We start from the raw sequence: 21,013 nt of genomic DNA on the forward strand, positions 1-21,013 counted from the left end.
TGGAAGTTTGCCCTTACAAAGAAATGAAGGTTCTATAATTTTTTTATCACAGGTGTATTTTAAATGATAGAGACAGAATATTAACCAGAGATCCAGAAAAACACGATACAAGTTGCAGTTCAGTGAGTAAAATAAGTAGTTGATCGGCAAGCAAAACATTACTTAGTGGAGAAACCCTTGTTGGCAAGCACAGAGGTAAGATGTTTTTTGTAGTTGGTTACCAGGTTTGCACACATCTCAGGAGAGATTTGGGTCCACTCTTCTTTACAGATGAAGGTTTCTTGGCTGTCGCTTGGCAACTTGAAGTTTCAGCTCCGTGCATAAATTTTCTATAGGATTAAGGTCTGGAGACTGGCTAGGCCACTCCATGACCTTAATGTGCTTCTTCTTGAGCCACTCCTTTGTTGTCTTGGCAGTATGTTTTGGGTCATTGTCATGCTGGAAGGCCCATCTTTAGTGTTCTGGCTGAGGGAAGAAGGTTCTCATCCAAGATTTTACAATACATGGCAATATTCATTTAGCAGAGAAACAGCCCCAAAGCATAATATTTCCAGCTCCATGCTTGACTGTAGGGATGGTGTTCTTAGGGTCATAGCCAGCATTTTTCATCCTCCAAACACAATGAATCGAGTTAATGCCAAAGAGATCAATTTTGGCTTCATCTAATCACAACAATTTCTTCTAATCCTTCTCTGAATCATGTAGAAGTTCATTGTCAAACTTCAGATGGGCCTGTACATGTGCCATCTTGAGGAGACACACCTTGCGGGCACTTCAGGATTTCAATCCATGGCAACGTATTGTGTTAACCAATGGTTTGTTTGGTTACTGTGGTCCCAACTGCCTTGAGATCATTCACAAGCTCCTCTCGTGTAGTTATGGGCTGATCTCTCACTCTTCCCATGATCACCCTTACCCCATTAGATGAAAACTTGCAAGGAGCTACAGATCGGAAGCAATTGATGGTTATTTTGTATTTCTTTCATTTGCGAATAATCACTCAAACAGCTGTCTCTTTCTCACCAAGCTTCTTGTTGATGGTCTTGTAGCCTATTCCAGCCTTGTGCAGGTCTACAATCTTGCCCATGACATCCTTTGACAGCTCTTTGGTCTTGTCAATGATGGTGATGTTTGAATGGAAGGAAGTGATTCTGTGAACAACTGTCTTTTATACACATAATGAGTTGTCATTAGGAGCACTTTCTTAAATGGACAAGACTAATCTGTGTACCACATGAGCACATAGCCAGATTGTGGGAGCCAGAATTATTTTTGGTTGGTAGGGAATCAAATACTTATTTTACTCAATGAACAGCAACTCATTTTATAACATTTGTATCTTGTGTTTTTTCTGGATTTTTGGTTGATATTCTGTCTCTACCACTTAAAATACACCTATAATAAAAATTATAGACCCTTCATTTCTTTGTGGGTGGGCAAACTTATAAAATCTGCACGGGATAAAATAATTATTTTCCGCACTGCATTTACTAGTAGGGCCCAAAATTATTGTTGTTATGAGGTGTAAAATGCAGCAACATGGAAGTATCCATGGCTATGCCAAACTAATGTACCATTTTGATCAGCAAAGGTCAACATTTCTAGATAGTCTAAAAGATAGAAAACCAGCATTGTGAGACAAATCAGGTGAACCACAGTGCTGTCAGGCCAGCATAGGCAGCTTGCCTGCAGGAGACTGCTTCTTTATTTTCCATTTAGCAACCAGGTGACCAAGCTGCTCTGTTTATTACAGAAAATATATGTATACACATCTCTGCCCACCCTCACAGCAGCTCCCCCCTTAGTAGCCTCTGAACTGCATGTGTGGGACTCTACAATTAAAAAATGCAACATTTCCTCACATATTGGTCTGCTCACACCAGTCCTAGGGAACTCGTAATTCCCTTCGGGATTGCACTGTACACACTTTCTGTGTTGGAAGAATTCACCCCTATCCCTTCCATGATCCAGGCAATTGAACCAGCCAGGATAAAGTCCCTCAGAGAACATTTAACTCTGGACTCTTCATGTCCAGGGAGGTGACTCCATTACTTACAGTTATGCCATTTTCTCACCAGATGTGCAGGCCTTCGACAATTACATAGAGATTCGCTGTCACGGCGGTCAGCTGATCGGGAAAGGTTCTGATCGAAAGAGGAGATCGTAACCTTTCCGTGAGTACCGGACATGTGTGCAGGGAGCGCGCGCTCTCAGCACATATGTTTTTCTTAATTGCACGCAAATGTGCGGCTGCTCGGTGTCAAGGCTCAGACGCCGGGAGGCTGCACATTTGCGTGAAAAGGTTAAGCCTGTGATCTACCAGAACTCCCAGATCCTTCTCCACCACTGATTCCCCCCAATTGCACCCCCCCAGTATGTATGATGCATGCATATTTTTAGCACCCAAGTGTATAACTTTACAGTTATCAACATTAAACCTCATTTGCCACATAGTTGCCCAATTAAACAGTGCATTGAGGTCTGCTTGTAAGTTGAAGACATCCTGTAAGGACATTATTCTACTGCACATCTTGGTGTCTGCAAAAGACTGAAATCGTATTTTTAATCCCAGACCCTATGTTGTTTATAAATATATTAAAAAGTAAGGGTCCCAACACTGAACCCTGAGGTATACCACTGATGAACCCAGACAATTCAGAGTATGAATCATTAACCACTACTCTTTGAATATGATCTTTTATCCAGTTTTCTATCCATTTACATATGGATTTTTCCAAGCCCATAGACGTTACCTTACATATTAGCCGTGTGTGGGGAACTGTGTCAAACACTTTTGCTAAATCCAAGTATACCACGTCCACCACCACCCCTCTGTCCAAAGTTTTGCTCACCTCCTCATAAAAAGAAATCATATTTGTTTGGCAACTTCTGTCTTTCATGAATCCATGCTGTCTGTTGCTTAAAATATTTTTCTTCTGTGTGGTCTTTTATTAAACTCTCCAGTATCTTCCCAACTATAGAAGTTAAACTAAAAGGTCTATAATTACTTGGTAAAGATTTTGACCCCTTTTTAAATATTGGTACCACATTGGCCTTATGCCAATCCATTGGTATTATGCCAGTCATTAAAGAGTCTTTAAAAATTAGAAACAATGGCTTTGAAATGACAGAGCTCAATTCTTTAAGGACCTGTGGGTGTATGCCATCCGGTACAGGTGCTTTATTCACATTTATTCTGTCTAAATATTTTTGGATCATATCAATTGTGAGCCAATATGGATCATCTGGAGCTGTGTCAATACCATGCCCATTATGGACAAGAGCTCCCCCTTGCTCCTTTGTATACACAGAGCTGAAGAAGGTATTTAATAAATTTGCCTTCTCTTTGTCCCCAGTCAACCACTCTAGATTATTTTGTAAAGAGTCTACATGCTAGGATCTGACCTTTTTACTATTAATATATTTTAAGAATGTTTTGGGGTTGGTCCTGCTATCATTTGCAATCTGTCGTTCGTTTTCAATTTTTGCACTCTTTATTTCCTTTTTGCATATTCTGTTATATTCTTTGTAATGTTTAAATGATGATAGTATTCCTTAATTTTTATACTTAATAAAAGCTCTTTTCCTTTTTATCTATAGCTTTTTTAACTTTGGCCATAAGGTTGCACCCCAATGAAAAGTCAGCCCAGTGCTCTAGAAACCTAAATCCTTCCCTCTTACACCAGGTCTTCAGCCATGCATTGAGTTCTCTAATCTCCCCCTGTCTTTCCTGAGTTGCACATGGCAAAGGTAATATTTCAGAGAATATCACCTTGGAGGTCCTTCCCTTCAACTTGCAGCCTAGTTCTATAAATTGATTTTTAAGGAGCCTCCACCTTCCATGTATTCTGTCATTGGTTCCAGCAAGGTATTTCTACTACATGTATTTAAAAGTAAAATTAAGATATTTTAAAGGAAAAATTAGCTACAAAATATGGCATATTAAATTGCTATGCAAGGCAATTTCTAATTTAGTGTTAATAAAAATTTTCTAAAACTGTTAAAAAAATGTAATGCAATATTGCAGCCTGGAGGCATTCTGTACAGAATAGTCCCCCACAAATGTCACTTTCTGCTTGTGTGATTGACTCACTCATTTCTCTTCTCTGCTAAGATAGAAGTACAATTTTAGGCATCACCTGCAATAGGAGTTTCATTTTTTATAAACTACTCCCTAGGGGATAACTATTTCCAAAGGTATGCAGACACTGCAACTTTCCTCATTACAACACTGAGAGGCACCAGGTAGTTATAATGAACACTGGCCCTCTCATTCAGGAATCAGTTTGGAATCAAACAGATTTTTCTTCCGAATATAGGAATTTAGCTACAAAAGCCTTTTAAAATTGCATCAATTCACATTGATCACCTAGAGAGGCTTATTTTGCTTTACATAACATTGTTTTATATCTGCCTGAAGTACAGATTTTAGATTGCTAAAGGGTGGCAGGTACGTTATCATCAGGATTTGTTTATGCAGAAAATTAATGTTGTACAGTAAAACAAAAACGTTTAGTGTTTTACAGGTATATAAAAACTTAGTGAGAAGATAGGAATACCCCTGAGGAGTAGAAGCTTGGTGGTAGCAGAATTTCTAATAATAAAACTAGCTTACCTCAGCAGAGAAGGCATGTCTGGAGCCATAGAAGGAGCGGCACAACTTCAAAATTTCAGCTGCTGTTTCTTCTCTGCATTTAGTCTCACAGCTGGATAGCATTGCCTTTACCAGTTTTACCCAAGGGCTATCTTCTAAATGTGCGCTGAAAGATGGAGAGAGAAAATGTCATCTGAGGAGCTGCAAATATTATGACATGCTGTGGGAATTTGGGGAGACAATAATTTAAAACCTTGTGGCAATCCCTGCAGTGAATAAAAGGTTTAAATCTGCATAAGGGAAGAAGTGACACCTTCTTCTTGAGTAAGATGGATCGCACCTTCATTTACTGATCACTTGAGGCATCTGATGTGGCCACAGAGTAACATTTACATCAAGGTTTTAGGATTTAATGGAACCACAAATTATGCTATGTAGAGAGACCTACACAGTTGAAAAATGTTACACTTTACTCTTACAAAATATTAACATAGAGCCAGGGAAATTATGCAGTATTATAAAAGGTACAATCTATTTTCAGACAGCATTATCTGGTGGCCATAAAAGCAATCTTCACGAAGCTCCAGGGGACACAAGTTTGGACATGTACTATATTTATAGACTTGGTACACAAGCTACTAGTACCTAAAGGTGTCTTCTTGTGCCTTTAATAGATATCTAAACTCAAGAATAAAAGTGCAATATATTCCAGTTTACCTCTCTAGATGTATTGGCTTCTTCAAGCTTTTTTTTTTCATCTGGGGACCCTGCCAGTAACACACATTCTGTCTTAAGGTGACAATGCACACTGACTGTACTGTACCTATGGCAATGCAACATTGCCATCCTAAGACAAGACGCTTTGGGACTACAGAACACTTCTCCTTCTCCTCCAAAACATAGGAGGGAGGTGTTATCTAGTCCACAGGAAAAATGCTAAATTATAGCAGTTGACAGAGAGCACAGGGAGTAACAAACTCACAGGATTTATTGCAGGATCAATAGGTAGTTTTGCAATAGTTGAACAGATACAACAAAATGCTTTCAATATGTAACAGATCAAGAGAGATCAAATAGTAGAAGTTCATTGTTAGGGTTTACATACACTTTAAACGTGTTCAGCTCAGGTGCTTTCTTATATAAATTCCGACTTCTGGTGAAGGAATGCAATGCCCATCCCCTAATATCCCCTATACCACACTACTAGTCTAGGAAGGCCATCAATTATAGGCCAACCCAAAAAACATAAAGGGCAAGTTTACTTGAAAAAACTGAAATTTCATTTTTGGGTTAATGGGAGAGACAGTTTCTCAAATCCAAATAACAACAATGGAAGTCGATCAGATCAGTCTGAAACTAACATAAAAAGGAGAAAGTTGCCCATAGGCAGGACAATGCACAAAACAACACCGATGAGGGTCCAGCACACTTTCAATCTAGCCATCAAAAAAACCCAACTAAACTACTCAAGCAAAAAAGGTTTTTGTTGCATAAATTTGCAAATACATGTTGAAGCCACACTGCCAAGCCATGGTTCTTCCATAAGGTGTGGTCCCTCACTCAAAACTATTCAAGTCTCTAATTATGGGGCACATAAAGCAATGCACAAACTGACAGCAGGATCACCTGGAGGGAGCCCCATCCTCCGTAAATGTACAGCAACACATCAGAAGCCCAGGCGTCACCTTTGGTCCATGAACACTGGCCAGTGCTCTTGACAAAAAACCTGCTAATTTTGAGAGCTTTTTGTGCCAGTGTTTAGGCGCATTCAGCATTTTTTTCTGCCAGAAAACTGCTCACAAAAACGCAAACCAGAGTCTTTTTTTTGTTCTGCCTCTAAATGCTGAGCTTAAAATATGCCTCGAAATGTTCTAATGTGCATGGACACATAGGATAACATTGAGCTGCTTCTACAGGCAAAATGCAAGACTCCTGTAGAGGTAGCATTTTGTTAAGCCATTGTGCATGGATCGTAAAGCAGCTGAAGACTGCAACAGTTACAAAACAGGCAACAATGGCAGTCACAAAGATCGGCTGCAAACTTGAAAAAAGAAGAAAGCTGCACATGGGTAGGGTAAAATCTCATATATCTGTGAAACTCTAAGTAAGCCCACTGTGACGAAGTTGCTGAGTCTTCATATCTTTTGTTGCCTTTATGAGGGGTTCCCAGTGTCACTGTTGGTCTTTTATTTATTTTATATTATGAAGAATGCAACAGGATAATTTGGAACATTCAAATATAGGAATAAACAACAAAACATCTAAGGGAACATTGAAGAGATTCAGGATTTATGGCAGTAAGATTTCACTGTTTCACCCATGTACAGTTGTGGCCAAAATTATTCAACCCCCACTGAAATTGAGTGTTTTGGCCAGTTTGACATTGCTTTTGATCATTCAGTCATCTTGCTTACATTTACATTAAAGAGGCACTTGTAGGTCAGACAAATATAACATAACAGTTATAATGAAATAACCACAAATGTCTTTTCTGTGCTCACAGCATTATCAGTTTTATTCAACCCCCAAGTGACATTCAATCTTAGTACTTAGTACAGCATCCTTTTACAGTTATAACAGCTTTTAAACGTGAAGCATAGCTTGACACAAGTGTCTTGCAGCGATCTACGGGTATCTTCGCCCATTCTTCATGGGCAAAGGCCTCCAGTTCAGTCACATTCTTAGGCTTGCGCACTGCAACTGCTTTCTTTAAGTCCCACCAGAGGTTCTCAATCGGATTTAAGTCTGGTGACTGCGATGGCCACTCCAAAATGTTCCAGCCTTTCCTCTGCAACCATGCTCTAGTGGACTTGGAGGTATGCTTGGGATCATTGTCCTGTTGAAAGGTCCAACGTCTCCCAAGCCTCAGGTGTGTGACGGACTGCATCACGTTTCCATCCAATATCTCCTGGTACTGAAGAGAATTCATGGTACCTTGCACACGCTGAAGCTTCCCTGTACCTGCAGAAGCAAAACAGCCCCAAAGCATGATTGACCCTCCACCATGCTTCACAGTAGGCAAGGTGTTCTTTTCATCATAGGCCTTGTTCTTCCTCCTCCAAACATAGCGTTGATCCATGGGCCCAAACAGTTCTAATTTTGTTTCATCAGTCCACAGAACACTATCCCACAACTTTTGTGGTTTGTCCACATGGCTTTTGGCATACTGCAGTCGACTCTTCTTATTCTTTGGAGACAGCAAGGGGGTACGCCTGGGAGTTCTGGCACGGAGGCCTTCATTACGCAGTGTGCGTCTTATTGTCTGGGCTGAAACTTCTGTACCCACATCTGACAAATCTTTTCTCAGTTCCTCAGCAGTCACACGGGGACTTCTCTCCACTCTACGCTTCAGGTAGCGCACAGCAGTCGAAGTCAGCATCTTCTTTCTGCCACGACCAGGTAGCGTTTCAACAGTGCCCTTTGCCTTGAATTTGCGAATGATGCTTCCTAAGGTGTCTCTTGGTATGTTTAACATCTTTGCAATCTTCTTATAGCCATTGCCCTTCCTGTGAAGAGAAATCACCTCTTCTCTTGTCTTCCTGGACCATTCTCTTGCCTTCACCATGTTTGTAACCACACCAGTAAATGTCTAGAAGGAGCTGAGTATCACAGTCATTTTAAAGCTGCCTAATTGGTGCTTATTATGCTTGATTGCTGCTCGGTGACATCCACAGGTGTTTTCAATACCTGATGGAAAGCACCTGTATGAACCTCTGTTCTTCAGAGTGGTAGTCTTTAAGGGGTTGAATAATTGTGGCAATGAAGAAACCACATAAGAACCATTTACTACTGTATTACATAAACAATTGATGTCATTTTAGTTGCATTTGGGTAGTTACAACGTCCTTGTAGGATTTGATTCTGAATACAATTCCAAATGTACACTATAGTCCCTAAACCCCTTTACAGCATTGGGGGTTGAATAATTTTGGCCACAACTGTACAAGTCTTATTAGCAGGACCAAAAGGTCTGTGAGTGGGGGAACCCCATACCAATTTTCCAGTCGTTGCATTCCTAGTTGTCAGTATTTTGCAAGAATCACCTGAATGAGCAGGCCAGGTGGTAGAAACTCAGACAGTGGTGGGATTAAGACTCACATCTTGTTACAAACAAAAATGTTTTTATGCTTTCATGGTATCATGCAGGACAAATTTTTAAATAATGGTATCTTGAATTCTTTTCTCACTGTCTTTTTATTATAGGAGAGCCATAAAACAAAATTGTAGTGTAGCAACTGACCTAAAGGTGGCAAGACCTTCATAAAGGAAAAAAAAAAAAAAAATCAAAAGAACACTTTTATCTGTTCCATTGCACAATGACCCCCTTCTGTCTGGTAATTAACAAAGTCTAGACTGAACTAACAGAAAGAAAAGTCATCCTGACAGCAAAAACAAGCTGTAATCACTGCAGTACTCGTAGACCCCAGATCTCAGGTGTACAAAAGATCTGACTAATTTCATTACAAACAGTAACAACTGTCAATAACGGATTATGTCGGATCAACTAATGGAAAATAATAAAGACAATTACGCAGCTCTAGATCACACAGAAAAAAGCTTAAACCTTTCAGAAATAAATACATTTAAATTAATAATGGAATGCCCAGCAACAAAGGCTACAGTAAAGATGGCACTTCAGATTGAAACTGTAGATGGAATAAGGAGGATGGGGGTCAGTGACCTTGAAATGGAACTGGCTTGAGGTCATAAATTACAACTCTAAAGAGAACATGAGCACAGAGAACAGAAAAGTGAAGTGTATATAAAAAGAAACTACCTTCATGAATGTAACATGGCTCAATTATGACAAAGCCAAGATAAAAAGCATTAAAAATAATTGTTCATATATAACAAGATTAAAAATGTATGTGGTTACATTTACTGTTTACTTTTCATGAGTAAGCTTGTTGAACTAAACCACTGTAATAGTCTATCAATTCCTTGTAATCAATTAAAACTCTCATGTATCTCATTGCAGGATTCTGAGATCTGTTTGCTGCAGGTTATTAAAGCACAACTGTAATTTTAGTACAGCTATCCTTTAAATACTCCCCCCCACCCGCCCATCAACCTCTCCTTGTCCTCATTCACCTGAGGGGTTAAGAAGTCTTATACACATCTTATGGATGTGTATAAGGTTTATTGGGCACTTTTTGATTGCTGTGATTTTTGTATTTTATGAATTTAGGATTTTTTCTAATGCACTTGTTTAGGATATTTGTGAGCGTGGGTGGAATTTGAGCCTTAGATTACCTGTCTGGTTGGATGGATAGAGATCTTTTTCCTATTCGGGAGTGATTATAAATAAGGTTACTAGTACTGAGGTAAGTGTTTTTTTGGGTCTCAGGGTCTTGCTTGTCCCCCCATGGCTTTACATGTGTATGGTGGGTGTTCGTGTGTGGGCGTTTTAGAATTGGGATTTTTTTTCCTCTTCTCCTCACACACAAGGAACCTTAGGGGGTTTGTTATTGTAGCTATGGAAATATTAAAATATATGTACAATTTTTCTGTTTTCGGTATCTTCATTATGTCATTTTTAATGTTTTTTTTTTTTACTATTACATCATTTGTCATGGCTTGAACGGCGTGGATCCTGAGGAAGCACAATTTTGTTGAAATGCGCTGATCCATGATGCCAACGCCACATGACATGCATTTCATTGTATTACTGCTTGATTTTAAGACATGCGTTGTTATATCCTAAAAGGAAGATGGGATTGATGTACTTTTAGGTGATGGTGGTTTTTTAGATGATTTTAAGATTTGTAATAAAGTATTTGAAGTTACATCCCTATAGAGGCTTTTTCCATCCCAGATAATGGTGATTGGTGGAAGGACAAATTGTATTGATTATACTGATTTGAGCATTGCTCCCTCTAGGAACTTGGCACTCCATTCAGTATGGTCCGCCCAGTCATTTCTCTCTCTAATAATGGATCTCATAAATCTTTAAAGTGTTACTAAGCTCAGCACCCTGCATTCACTATATCTGGTCTCCCACAGTATACAGAACATGGAAATGAAATTATTTTAGGAAATAAAACTGCTAAATACCTTTTCTCATCAGCAGTTAGAGCAATCTTGTGACTTCTATCAGTGTCCAACCGAGCACTGGTTAAAGCTTGTAGGAGGAGGTTTCATTTTGCTCTAGGAGGAAGCCTCTGTTTGTACAGTGCTGATTGGTCCTGTGCTGACCACATGCACTCTCCCAAGAAAAAACAAAACCTCTTTAGCAATACACACAAAACTGAGCATGTGCAGAGCGACTCCACACAATAGGTCTTATCAGGAGATCAGAGAGGGACACTGGAAGAAGTGGAGGATCAGAGGAGTCAGGAACATACTCAGGTTCCACAGTGAGTATATCAAGCATGCTTTACTGCATATACAGACTGTTTTTACTGTCGTGGGTTTAGTAACACTTTAAAATATGGCCTACTCATCCAGATGGAACCACCAATGACAAAAAGTACTTATAGTGCCGTAGTTATTGGTGACTCAGATCTCATAAATCAAAATAAAATCTTTAAAAGATATCCCCTGCTGATATAACTTACATTGTAAGCCACCAATATAATTAAAGAGTGGTGGTGGGACCTCTGGCATATCAATCTGCTCTACAGCTGTTTTGCGTGACCCAGGAGCATATGTATGTGATATATTGCGTCCATCATTATGTAATAATAATATAATTTCCAGTACTAGCCGGAGTTCATAACGTCACTTCCGGTTATAGCCATTTTGCCTTAGTTCGTAGCGTCTTTTCCAGTCCAGCACCATTACAGTGAAGACCATAAATCAGACCCAAGCTAAGAAAGGGCCGCCATTATCTCAAAAAATAATAGTTTACTAATATTTGTACTAAATGTCCACCAGAAATAAATGCTAAAAACAATTACCAAAAAGAAAGAAAATCTATTAAAATCTAAATAATTGAAAATAAATAAAAAGTAATAAAAGAGACGCCATATTAGTGAAGTTCAAATAAAAAAATATTTATAATGTTATGGGGATTGAATGGGCCACATATTACAATATAAAAAAATAATAAATATCAAATACACTAGTACACTAGATAAATTAGAGAGAGAAAAACTATCCCAGTATAGGTTTATACAATTGAATAAAAAAATAAATTATAAATAAAAACTGAATGTTAACTAGTGTCAATAAAACAACTAACATCCCTCCAGTGTGGTTGTAGTTTACCAATTGCTACAAATTTCAGACATCCTAGGGTCTTTGTTGTGACATGCTTGAAAATGTGCTGACAGGCTTTGATTTTTAAAGCCTTTCTTAAAGTGTTACTAAACCCACAACAGTAAAATCAGTCAGTATATGCAGTAAAGCATGCTTGTTATACTCACTGTGGAACCTAAGGGGTTGATCCTCTGCATTGTGTAAATCCGTTGTTTGATCCTGACTTCTCTGATCCTACCCTTCTTCCAATGTCTCTCTCATCTCCTGATAAGACATATTGAATGGAGAAATTGCACATGCTCAGTTTGGTGTGTATTACTAGGTTTTATTTTCTTTGAGAGTGCATGTAATCAGCACAGGGCCAATCAGCACTGTACTGACAAAGAGCAGGGGTTCTGCATCCTCCTAGAGAAAATTCCTCCTACAAGATTTAACCAGTGCTCTGCTGAACACTAATAGAAATCCCAAGACTGCTCTAACTGCTGATGAGAAAACGTATTTAGCCATTTATATTTACTAACATAATTGCATTTCCATTCTCTGTGTACTGTAGGAGACCAGATGGAGTGAATGGAGGATCCTGGGCTTAGAAACACCGTAATATTATAAACATGGGGGGGATATCCTCCTGCGCTTAATATGGGTAGGACCCTATCTACTAGCTGCAATCACTCAAACTCAACCAATAAGTCAAAAATACCGTGCATTAAAATAGTGAAGCGCTCCCAAATTATCTAAAAAAATTATTCAATAAGTGAAGAATAACATAGACACTTCTCATAAATACCCATATACTATTAACTCTTAATAGATCTGTGATAAAAAATACCAAAATATACAATTCATAATATATGCCCAAATAACAGTGATAAAACCAATTGACATGATACTACTAATTCATAATAATGTGACAAATCGTGATACTTGTGACACAACTGAATATCAAAAAAAGGTATATATAGTGATACTACGATAGGTAAATACATATATCTGTGGTGAATCCTATAACAAATTAGAAAAAATTGCTTCTTAAATCCAAAAATATATAAATAAATAAATAAATAAACTCGGTGTTTCAAAAAAAACTCAGATAATCCATGCAAAAAAATTGTGAAACACTCTGTGATCTTCACTTCTAGTGCTCAAGAAAGGAATCCTCCAACGGCAGAAATGCCTGCTCACCTCCCCTCCTCGACCCACACAGGGCCAAAAGGCAAAAAGGCTCTCCTTAAAGTCAATCCTTTCCTCCAGGCACCTCAGGCAGGAACCTCAGGACTTCCACTCCACCTCCTCTCACCACGTCATATAGGGCACAAACAGAAACTTCCCATAGTATAACACCGTTTTATTGTGAATAATAAAGCATAACAAACTTTCCAACTCACATGGTAACTTTGGATACAGCGCTTTTTCACCTCACATCATGGGTGTACTCTCATGCAGGGAGGGAAACCAATATGGCCGCTGCGTCCGGACAAAAACGTCCCCACGTGACCGGAAGTGACGTAATAACGTGCTGGGAATGGCGTTCCTATGGAATGGCCCATTCCCAGCACGTTATTACGTCACTTCCGGTCACGTGGGGACGTTTTTGTCCGGACGCAGCGGCCATATTGGTTTCCCTCCCTGCATGAGAGTACACCCATGATGTGAGGTGAAAAAGCGCTGTATCCAAAGTTACCATGTGAGTTGGAAAGTTTGTTATGCTTTATTATTCACAATAAAACGGTGTTATACTATGGGAAGTTTCTGTTTGTGCCCTATATGACGTGGTGAGAGGAGGTGGAGTGGAAGTCCTGAGGTTCCTGCCTGAGGTGCCTGGAGGAAAGGATTGCCTTTAAGGAGAGCCTTTTTGCCTTTTGGCCCTGTGTGGGTCGAGGAGGGGAGGTGAGCAGGCATTTCTGCCGTTGGAGGATTCCTTTCTTGAGCACTAGAAGTGAAGATCACAGAGTGTTTCACAATTTTTTTGCATGGATTATCTGAGTTTTTTTTGAAACACCGAGTTTATTTATTTATTTATTTTTATATTTTTGGATTTAAGAAGCAATTTTTTCTAATTTGTTATAGGATTCACCACAGATATATGTATTTACCTATCGTAGTATCACTATATATACCTTTTTTTGATATTCAGTTGTGTCACAAGTATCACGATTTGTCACATTATTATGAATTAGTAGTATCATGTCAATTGGTTTTATCACTGTTATTTGGGCATATATTATGAATTGTATATTTTGGTATTTTTTATCACAGATCTATTAAGAGTTAATAGTATATGGGTATTTATGAGAAGTGTCTATGTTATTCTTCACTTATTGAATAATTTTTTTAGATAATTTGGGAGCGCTTCACTATTTTAATATTATAAACATGTTTCCTTAAATGGTCTCTTAATCTCCTTGTGGTTCTCCCTACATATTGTTTCTTGCAGGGACATTCGGGCAAATACACTATATGTTTAGATTCACAGGAAATAAACGTGTTCATTTGATATTTTATATCAGTGATAACTGAAGAAAAAATAGTAATTTTAGATTTCCTACTTCCATCCACTGTACATATTAAACATTTACTACAGGGATAGAACCCTTTTATTTCTGTAAAAAAAGGGACTTTCTGAGGAGGATTTATATTATTAGGGAGTAAACGATCGCTCAAATTTGAAGCCCTTCTAAATACAATTTCTGGTTTGTCTGGTAGAGCAATTTTAAGAATAGGGTCTGATTTCAATATACACCATCTATTTTGAATAATCATTTTTAATTGAGAATGTTGAATTGAAAAGTTAGTAATTAGGAGGACAAAACTTCATGTTTTTTGTTATTGTTGGGGCTAGTAATGTTTCCCTATCCATAGCCGATACTTTTTGTATAGTTTGAGCCAGAGTATTGTCACAATAATCTTTTTCTATAAATCTCTCTTTCAACACCAGAGATTGTTAGATGAAGTCATTATAATCTCTGCACTTGCATCTCATCCTTAAAAATTGTCCTTTAGGGACATTTTTTTTCTTAACCATAAAGGATGGTGGCAGCAACCGAGAGGAATGTAATTATTTATTTCTCCTTTGATTATCCGTATATTAAGATCCAAAAAATTTACTTATATATTACTGTACGTAAATGATAGATTAGCGTTATAAAAATTATTATTTAAATGGGACATAAAATTATTTAAAGAAGTTAAGTTACCTCTCGATAACAGTAAAATATCATCTATAGAACGTTTATAAAAAACAGTAAATTACTCCATCATTTATCATATATAGTCTCTAATCCCCAGCTAGACATAAACAGGTTCACCAAACTCGGGGCAAATTTCACCACCCCATGGCAACTCCAATTTGCTGTAAATAAAATGAGCCAATAAACCAGCAAAAATTGTGTGACATGGTGAAATCCAACAAAGATAAAATAAAATCTTTTTTGTACTGATGGAATATTACCATCTTGTAAGTAAAACTGGACAGCTATCCTTCCATCAGTGTGATTGATGTTGGTATAAAGAGAAGCCACAACAGCCATAACCAAAACCATCTTCAAACTGAATATCTTTTAACTCATTAAGTACAGGTTTAGTATCTTTAAAATTCGCATGAGTTTTTATCACCAATGTCTGTTTCTGGTCTTCACTGTGATGGTGTTGGATTGGAAGTGACGTTATGCACTGGCTAGGCTGGGAAATTATGTTGTGGCCTCTAGATATGGGCTACATAATGATGGCCACATTATATCACATACATATGCTCCTGAAGTCGTGTGGTCTTGCAAAATGGCTGTAGAGCGGATTGATACGCCAGAGGTCCTGCCACCACTCGATTAGCCGCTTACGACGTAAGTGATATCAGTGGTGGATGTCCTTTACTGATTTTATATTGTCTTTATTTTGATATATGAGATCTGAGTCAACAATGTATACTGCACTTTTTTTTTTTGGTCGCTGGTGGTTCGGTCTGGATGAGTGGGCCATATTTTAAGGATTCATGAGATCCATTATTGGAGAGGGAATTGACTGAGCAGACCATACCAGATATGGAGTGAATGGTGTTCCAAGTTCCTAGAGGGAGAGATACTATAGTACTGAATGTATATGGCTGTTCTATTTTTATAGATAGCAATACGTTTTGGTGAGTGTGCATTTCTACTAAGTGTGGAGGCATGACACTTTGGATAATACTGTATGATGAAGGACTGGTTACAAGATATCCTGGGGATCACTGTACCATTGGACATTTTACAGTCACAGTTGTTTATGGACATGATTAAATTTGCACGGGTGTAATTACTTTTGCTTCTGTTGATGCGCTGCATTTAAAATGTATATATTATTTTAGTTTTTTTTTTTATATCCAGCTTTGTTATTTTATATGCAGCTTTATTATACCATTGAGCTTTGACACATATTATTTAGAGATTAATATTGATCTGAACATTAGGGATGGTGCCTAAGGGGGGAATCTTTCTCGGAGATATAATGTTTTACCCTGTAGGTTTGATATATTTGGACTTAAGGGTTGCTTTTGTGGTTTAAGTTATGCTTTTAGGTATAGGAGGATGATTTAGTGTGACTTTAAGGGAGCTATATTTGGTACTGGAATCCCTTTATCAAGACTACCAGCCCCCTGCACAACAACTGAAAAAATGGTTGGTTTCCCTATTGATATAAATGTAGGAAATAACTTAAAAATGACTATAATCAATGTCATTCATCTTTATTTTTTTCTCAAGGAAAAGCAGCTTCAAAATCTTATTGCCTCAAGGTGACATTGCACCATGTTCTATAAACCACTTTTAGCATGATACCCCAGCACTACCAAATTCTGTACCTGTACAATGTCTAGATAACATTAAGGAATGACTTACAAAAGAAATGTGATATAATGAAAAAGAGCACCTTAAAGCACTAGACTCCAACCCATGTAACTATTTGAACATAAAGAATACCCAGTTTTAATACAAAATGATGTTAAGAATAATATGCTGGATTGTCCTAGCCAGACTTTGGGCACAGATTCATGCTGATATGCGGGTACAGGTTCATATTAATACATAAATAAATACCTTTGTTAATTGGCTCACAAGAAAATAAGCTGGAGTTAATCGCCAAATGCCAAGAAACACATAATACTTCTATTCCCAAATCAAAATAGTATGATTAATTACACGAAAAAGACCTTTGGTGCACTGTCTATTAATTATACATAAATCCATTAATTAGATACAACGATGATAATGTATTGCCATTGCAAAGGGCAATTTAAAAAAAAAAAAGTGTTGATAAGCCTTTTCACGGTTCATCCTGTTCTTTGAAAGTGAGATGGAAACTCAGAATAGACAAACTTCAAAATGAGTCATTAATGTTTCATTTGCCAGTAACAGGCAGACTAGAGTTATTAAACAAAAGAAATCCTCTTCTGCAGCAAACATGAATTTACAATTTACAAAAGAAAAACAGTCCCATGGGGCATCACTCAATATTTTACTGCAAACATATATAAGTGTGAGGTAGTGAGATGTTATTAATTAAGGCCACTAGTATAGATAGCTCATCTTTAAAACTTGACAGACTTTAGCTATATTTACCAAAAGGTTCAATTTCTTTGTTTTTACTGTTTTCATATATTAACTAAAAGAGAAAAAACCTGGGATAATTGAAAGTTGCTGTCTCTCAAGAAATAAAAAATACATATGTGTATACTGCTAAAACCATCTAGTTATTCACATAAATTTCTCAATGCAGTACATTGTTGAAAGAAAAAAAAAAAGAAAAAGTTTATGTATGATTACAGCCAAATGTAATTAGAGCATTATTGTTTTTGAAACACTCTAGTGACCAGCCCATTGATATTATAAACAATTCATCATGTTTTGCATTTAGCTTCATCAGGAGAGACAAGGTGATTGTGCATTAAAATGTGACCAAGAAAACCCAATGTAGTGGAAAATAGGAACCCACCAAGACACCTAAAAAAAGGGACAGGATTGCTGGAGGAGCCAGAGGCTCAAGATATACCATATTAGGTAATTGTTTATTAGGAAGATGCTAAAAACCCACTTAATGTGAAGTATGGCTACTAAGACCATGGGAAATAAGCATCTGCAATCAGTAAAGTTCCACTAAGGTGTTTAGTAGGGAGACTCTATAGGATGCTGAAGCGATAGTGTGTCCCTCCTACAGACCAGAGGTGGTGGCATGACCCCATTGACTTGAATGGGCATGCTTGACCGGCGTTGGCACCTGTCAGGTCAACATGAAGCGCTTAATTTGCAGCAGTGGTGTTGCAAAGCACTGAAGCATGTAAACAGCTGCCGCTGACTGTAGGTTAGGCATTTAGTCAGTGATCTGGATGGTAAAAATGCTGTGAAGGCCTTACCCTCCCTTATGTAAAGATAAAGTATGTAAAAACAAAACAGTTTATTATTCAGTTTTGGATAGGAAAAGGTTATAACCCCTGTTGGCTTTTTTTTGCTGTCTGTGTCCTATTGTACGATTTCCCATCTGTTTCTGTCCTGAAGACTCAACAGGAAGTGAGAGGAAATATATACAAATTGAGGGGAATTCCCTTCTTAAACAACTGTCATTTTAACAGTTTTCCTCAGCATAAGAATCATCCTCAATTCTCATTCTGGTGAAAACGCTTGTCCTCATCAGTTTCTGCCTGGATGACAATGATCACCATATGATCTCTATACTGTATAGAGGAGGTAACAATTACCTTGCAGGGACACAGACAGAATTTAAATGTTCAACAGAGGTTTTAATCCATCTCCACTCGATCACAAAAAAAGGTTTGGCTATACACACACTTTAACCCATTGCTAGCATACTCACATCTCTTTCACTGAGATCCCATTTGCCAAAGACTAAAGATAGCCATACACAACTGCATTTCTCTGATTTGACCATGGGCTGAATAAGAGAAAACCAACAGATTGCTCCAAGCGTTTAATGGAGGAATCGTCAATGGCGGCTATTTTATTCAGAGAGCTGCAGTATCCATGGCTGCTTGAATACCCATACAGTGACTGCCTCTGACTGAATGCAATCACTGTTGACAATTTTCCACCTCGCTTTGAATTTTCACTCAAGTTTGGTTGAGTTGCCAACAGCACCACTGACATCTCAATTTTGTCCAATTCAGCAGGAACTGACCAAAATTCAAGCCCTGTATGACCAACTTTACTTTTCTGAGCCAGAATCTACTCCTTTGGGAAGATGTGCTGCAAGTACTTTTAAATCCAAAAAATAGTTTTGGAGAAGGAACCTCTGATTTACAATGATTTTGGTGGCCAGTCATGTAATAAACTTTGAGGCATTATCCACTGCTGAAGGACAACCCTATTGTTAATTTTTTGACCCTTTACTTGGATGACTGGCAGCTGTGGGATCATGGATTGCTGCATTCTCCAATACAGGTAAGGATTTCAGGGCTTTTTTTTTCTCGTATATTTGAATTAAAGGCAGAAGTGTGGGCAGGGAGTGTTATTTCACTTTAGGTTTGATTTTCATTATTTCTGAATTTCTCTCTAGAAAATTTTATTAATTAATGTGAAAAGAATTTTTCTAATTTTTAATTGAATCAATATCTCACAAAAACAGACATTACGTATAGTTTATTATAACAATGGCAACAGTTATTGTGTGCAATAGAGGAAGAGCTGTTAACAATGCATATTGTGAAGCTCAATCAGCAAGCTGTTCTTGGTTTAGGTATCACAGGATAGCAGGAACTTCTGTCACCATATACCATCTGCATAGCAGAAAGAGGAATGCAATTACTGACACAAGGATAGATTCAGTATAGAATCCCAGGACAGCACACAAAATATGTCAACTCACTGCTTAACTCATATATCATTAAAATGTTTTTGTTGTATGAGCAAGTCGGAAATCCAATTGGTTGCTGGGATTTGCATGCCAGTTCCCTTCCAGCACTCAGACCCTTTTTTCTAAAAAAAAAAAAAAACACCTCTTTAATACCAGGGAAAATTAGTGTAAATTAAAGCAGAACTCTAGTGTAAATTTCTAAACTGCCACTCCACCAAAAAAAAAGAAAAAAAAGTACTCTTAAGTCCAAGCTGCGTGATGACTATGGTGAGTCCATGACTACCTGAGCTCATATGTAAATGATGATATTTGTATATGTAATCTAACAGCTTTGTAAGATTATTTGCTATAGTCATTACAATATCAAAATATGTAAATACATATTTAAACAGGATAATATATTTATTTGGAGCCTATAGGGATCTCTTCAGAATTATATTTAATTAAAGTTGGGTGTTACAGCATAGATAATTAGGTTAGTTTCACACTGCAATAAATTATATGGGTGTTAGCAGACTAGTCAGCACCATTGCCTGCCTCTAAACAACAGGTCAAAAGACCTCTTTTTATTACAGTGGCTAAGGTGGAAACTGGCACATAATGTATGTGGAATAACATATTTAAAGCTGGCAATACTCATAATAGAAACAAGCATTCATACAAAAATTCTCAGTACGTTCAATAACTTGATAAACGCCAAAGATACTTCAAACTTTCTTTTGCTTTTAATATTCTACTTGGGAATAAATGTAATTTCCTGAACAAAAATCACATACACTGTTGGACATTCTTTCATTTGACTAAAAGTTTCAATCCAGCTCCTTTGAATTTATGTGCCATGGTCAAAAAGGTAATGGTCAAAACTAATGTCAATTTTGACCCCACTATCAATTATAAAGTCGTAAAAAAGTTATTAAAATGAACAATTTAGAAGGAAATTCTACTAGTGTATGGCCAGCTTTAATCATGAAATTGATAAGTTCTCCTTAAGGACTGGCCTGATAACATTTGTTGCCAGCAAACAATTTCTTGTTTCAAAGAATAAAAAAAGAAATACTTTGTCATTGTGTTATGGTGATACAAATACTGTCTGTTGGAATGACCTGGGGATATATGAGAAATATTGATTATTTGGGTGTTAAACAAGGGCTGACATTGTAAGTTGGGACAGAACGACAGCTTGGCAAGAAGGATGAGAGTCAAGAGAGGCTGGAGATCTTGAAGATGGTGGCCAGAGGGTAGCTATGAATGTGTGTTGCAATGTTGTTTGTATTGCATACATTTGGCCTTGATGGTATGATTATTTGGTATTTGAACTGTAGTGTATTGTGTCATTCAGCATTTGTCATGCATGTACTGTATGTCCCTGTAGACAGTGCAACTTTTTCA

General features: G+C 37.6%; 1 protein-coding gene across 2 annotated transcripts in view; it reads right to left on the reverse strand.

Annotated features, from left to right (window-relative positions):
* The window catches only part of NBAS (NBAS subunit of NRZ tethering complex), a 1,021,307-nt gene that overhangs the window by 62,817 nt on the left and 937,477 nt on the right, over positions 1 to 21,013 (reverse strand). For both annotated transcript variants that reach the window (XM_089671087.1, XM_089671086.1), the window contains one exon: positions 4,616 to 4,760. In XM_089671087.1, the coding sequence (XP_089527213.1) occupies positions 4,616 to 4,760 (145 nt within the window). The remainder of the gene's footprint in view (positions 1 to 4,615; positions 4,761 to 21,013) is intronic.

Source organism: Staurois parvus, unplaced genomic scaffold, assembly GCF_062004578.1.
Source record: "Staurois parvus isolate SC_StPar_1 unplaced genomic scaffold, SC_StPar_1.0 ptg000098l, whole genome shotgun sequence".
Lineage (NCBI taxonomy): Eukaryota > Metazoa > Chordata > Amphibia > Anura > Ranidae > Staurois > Staurois parvus.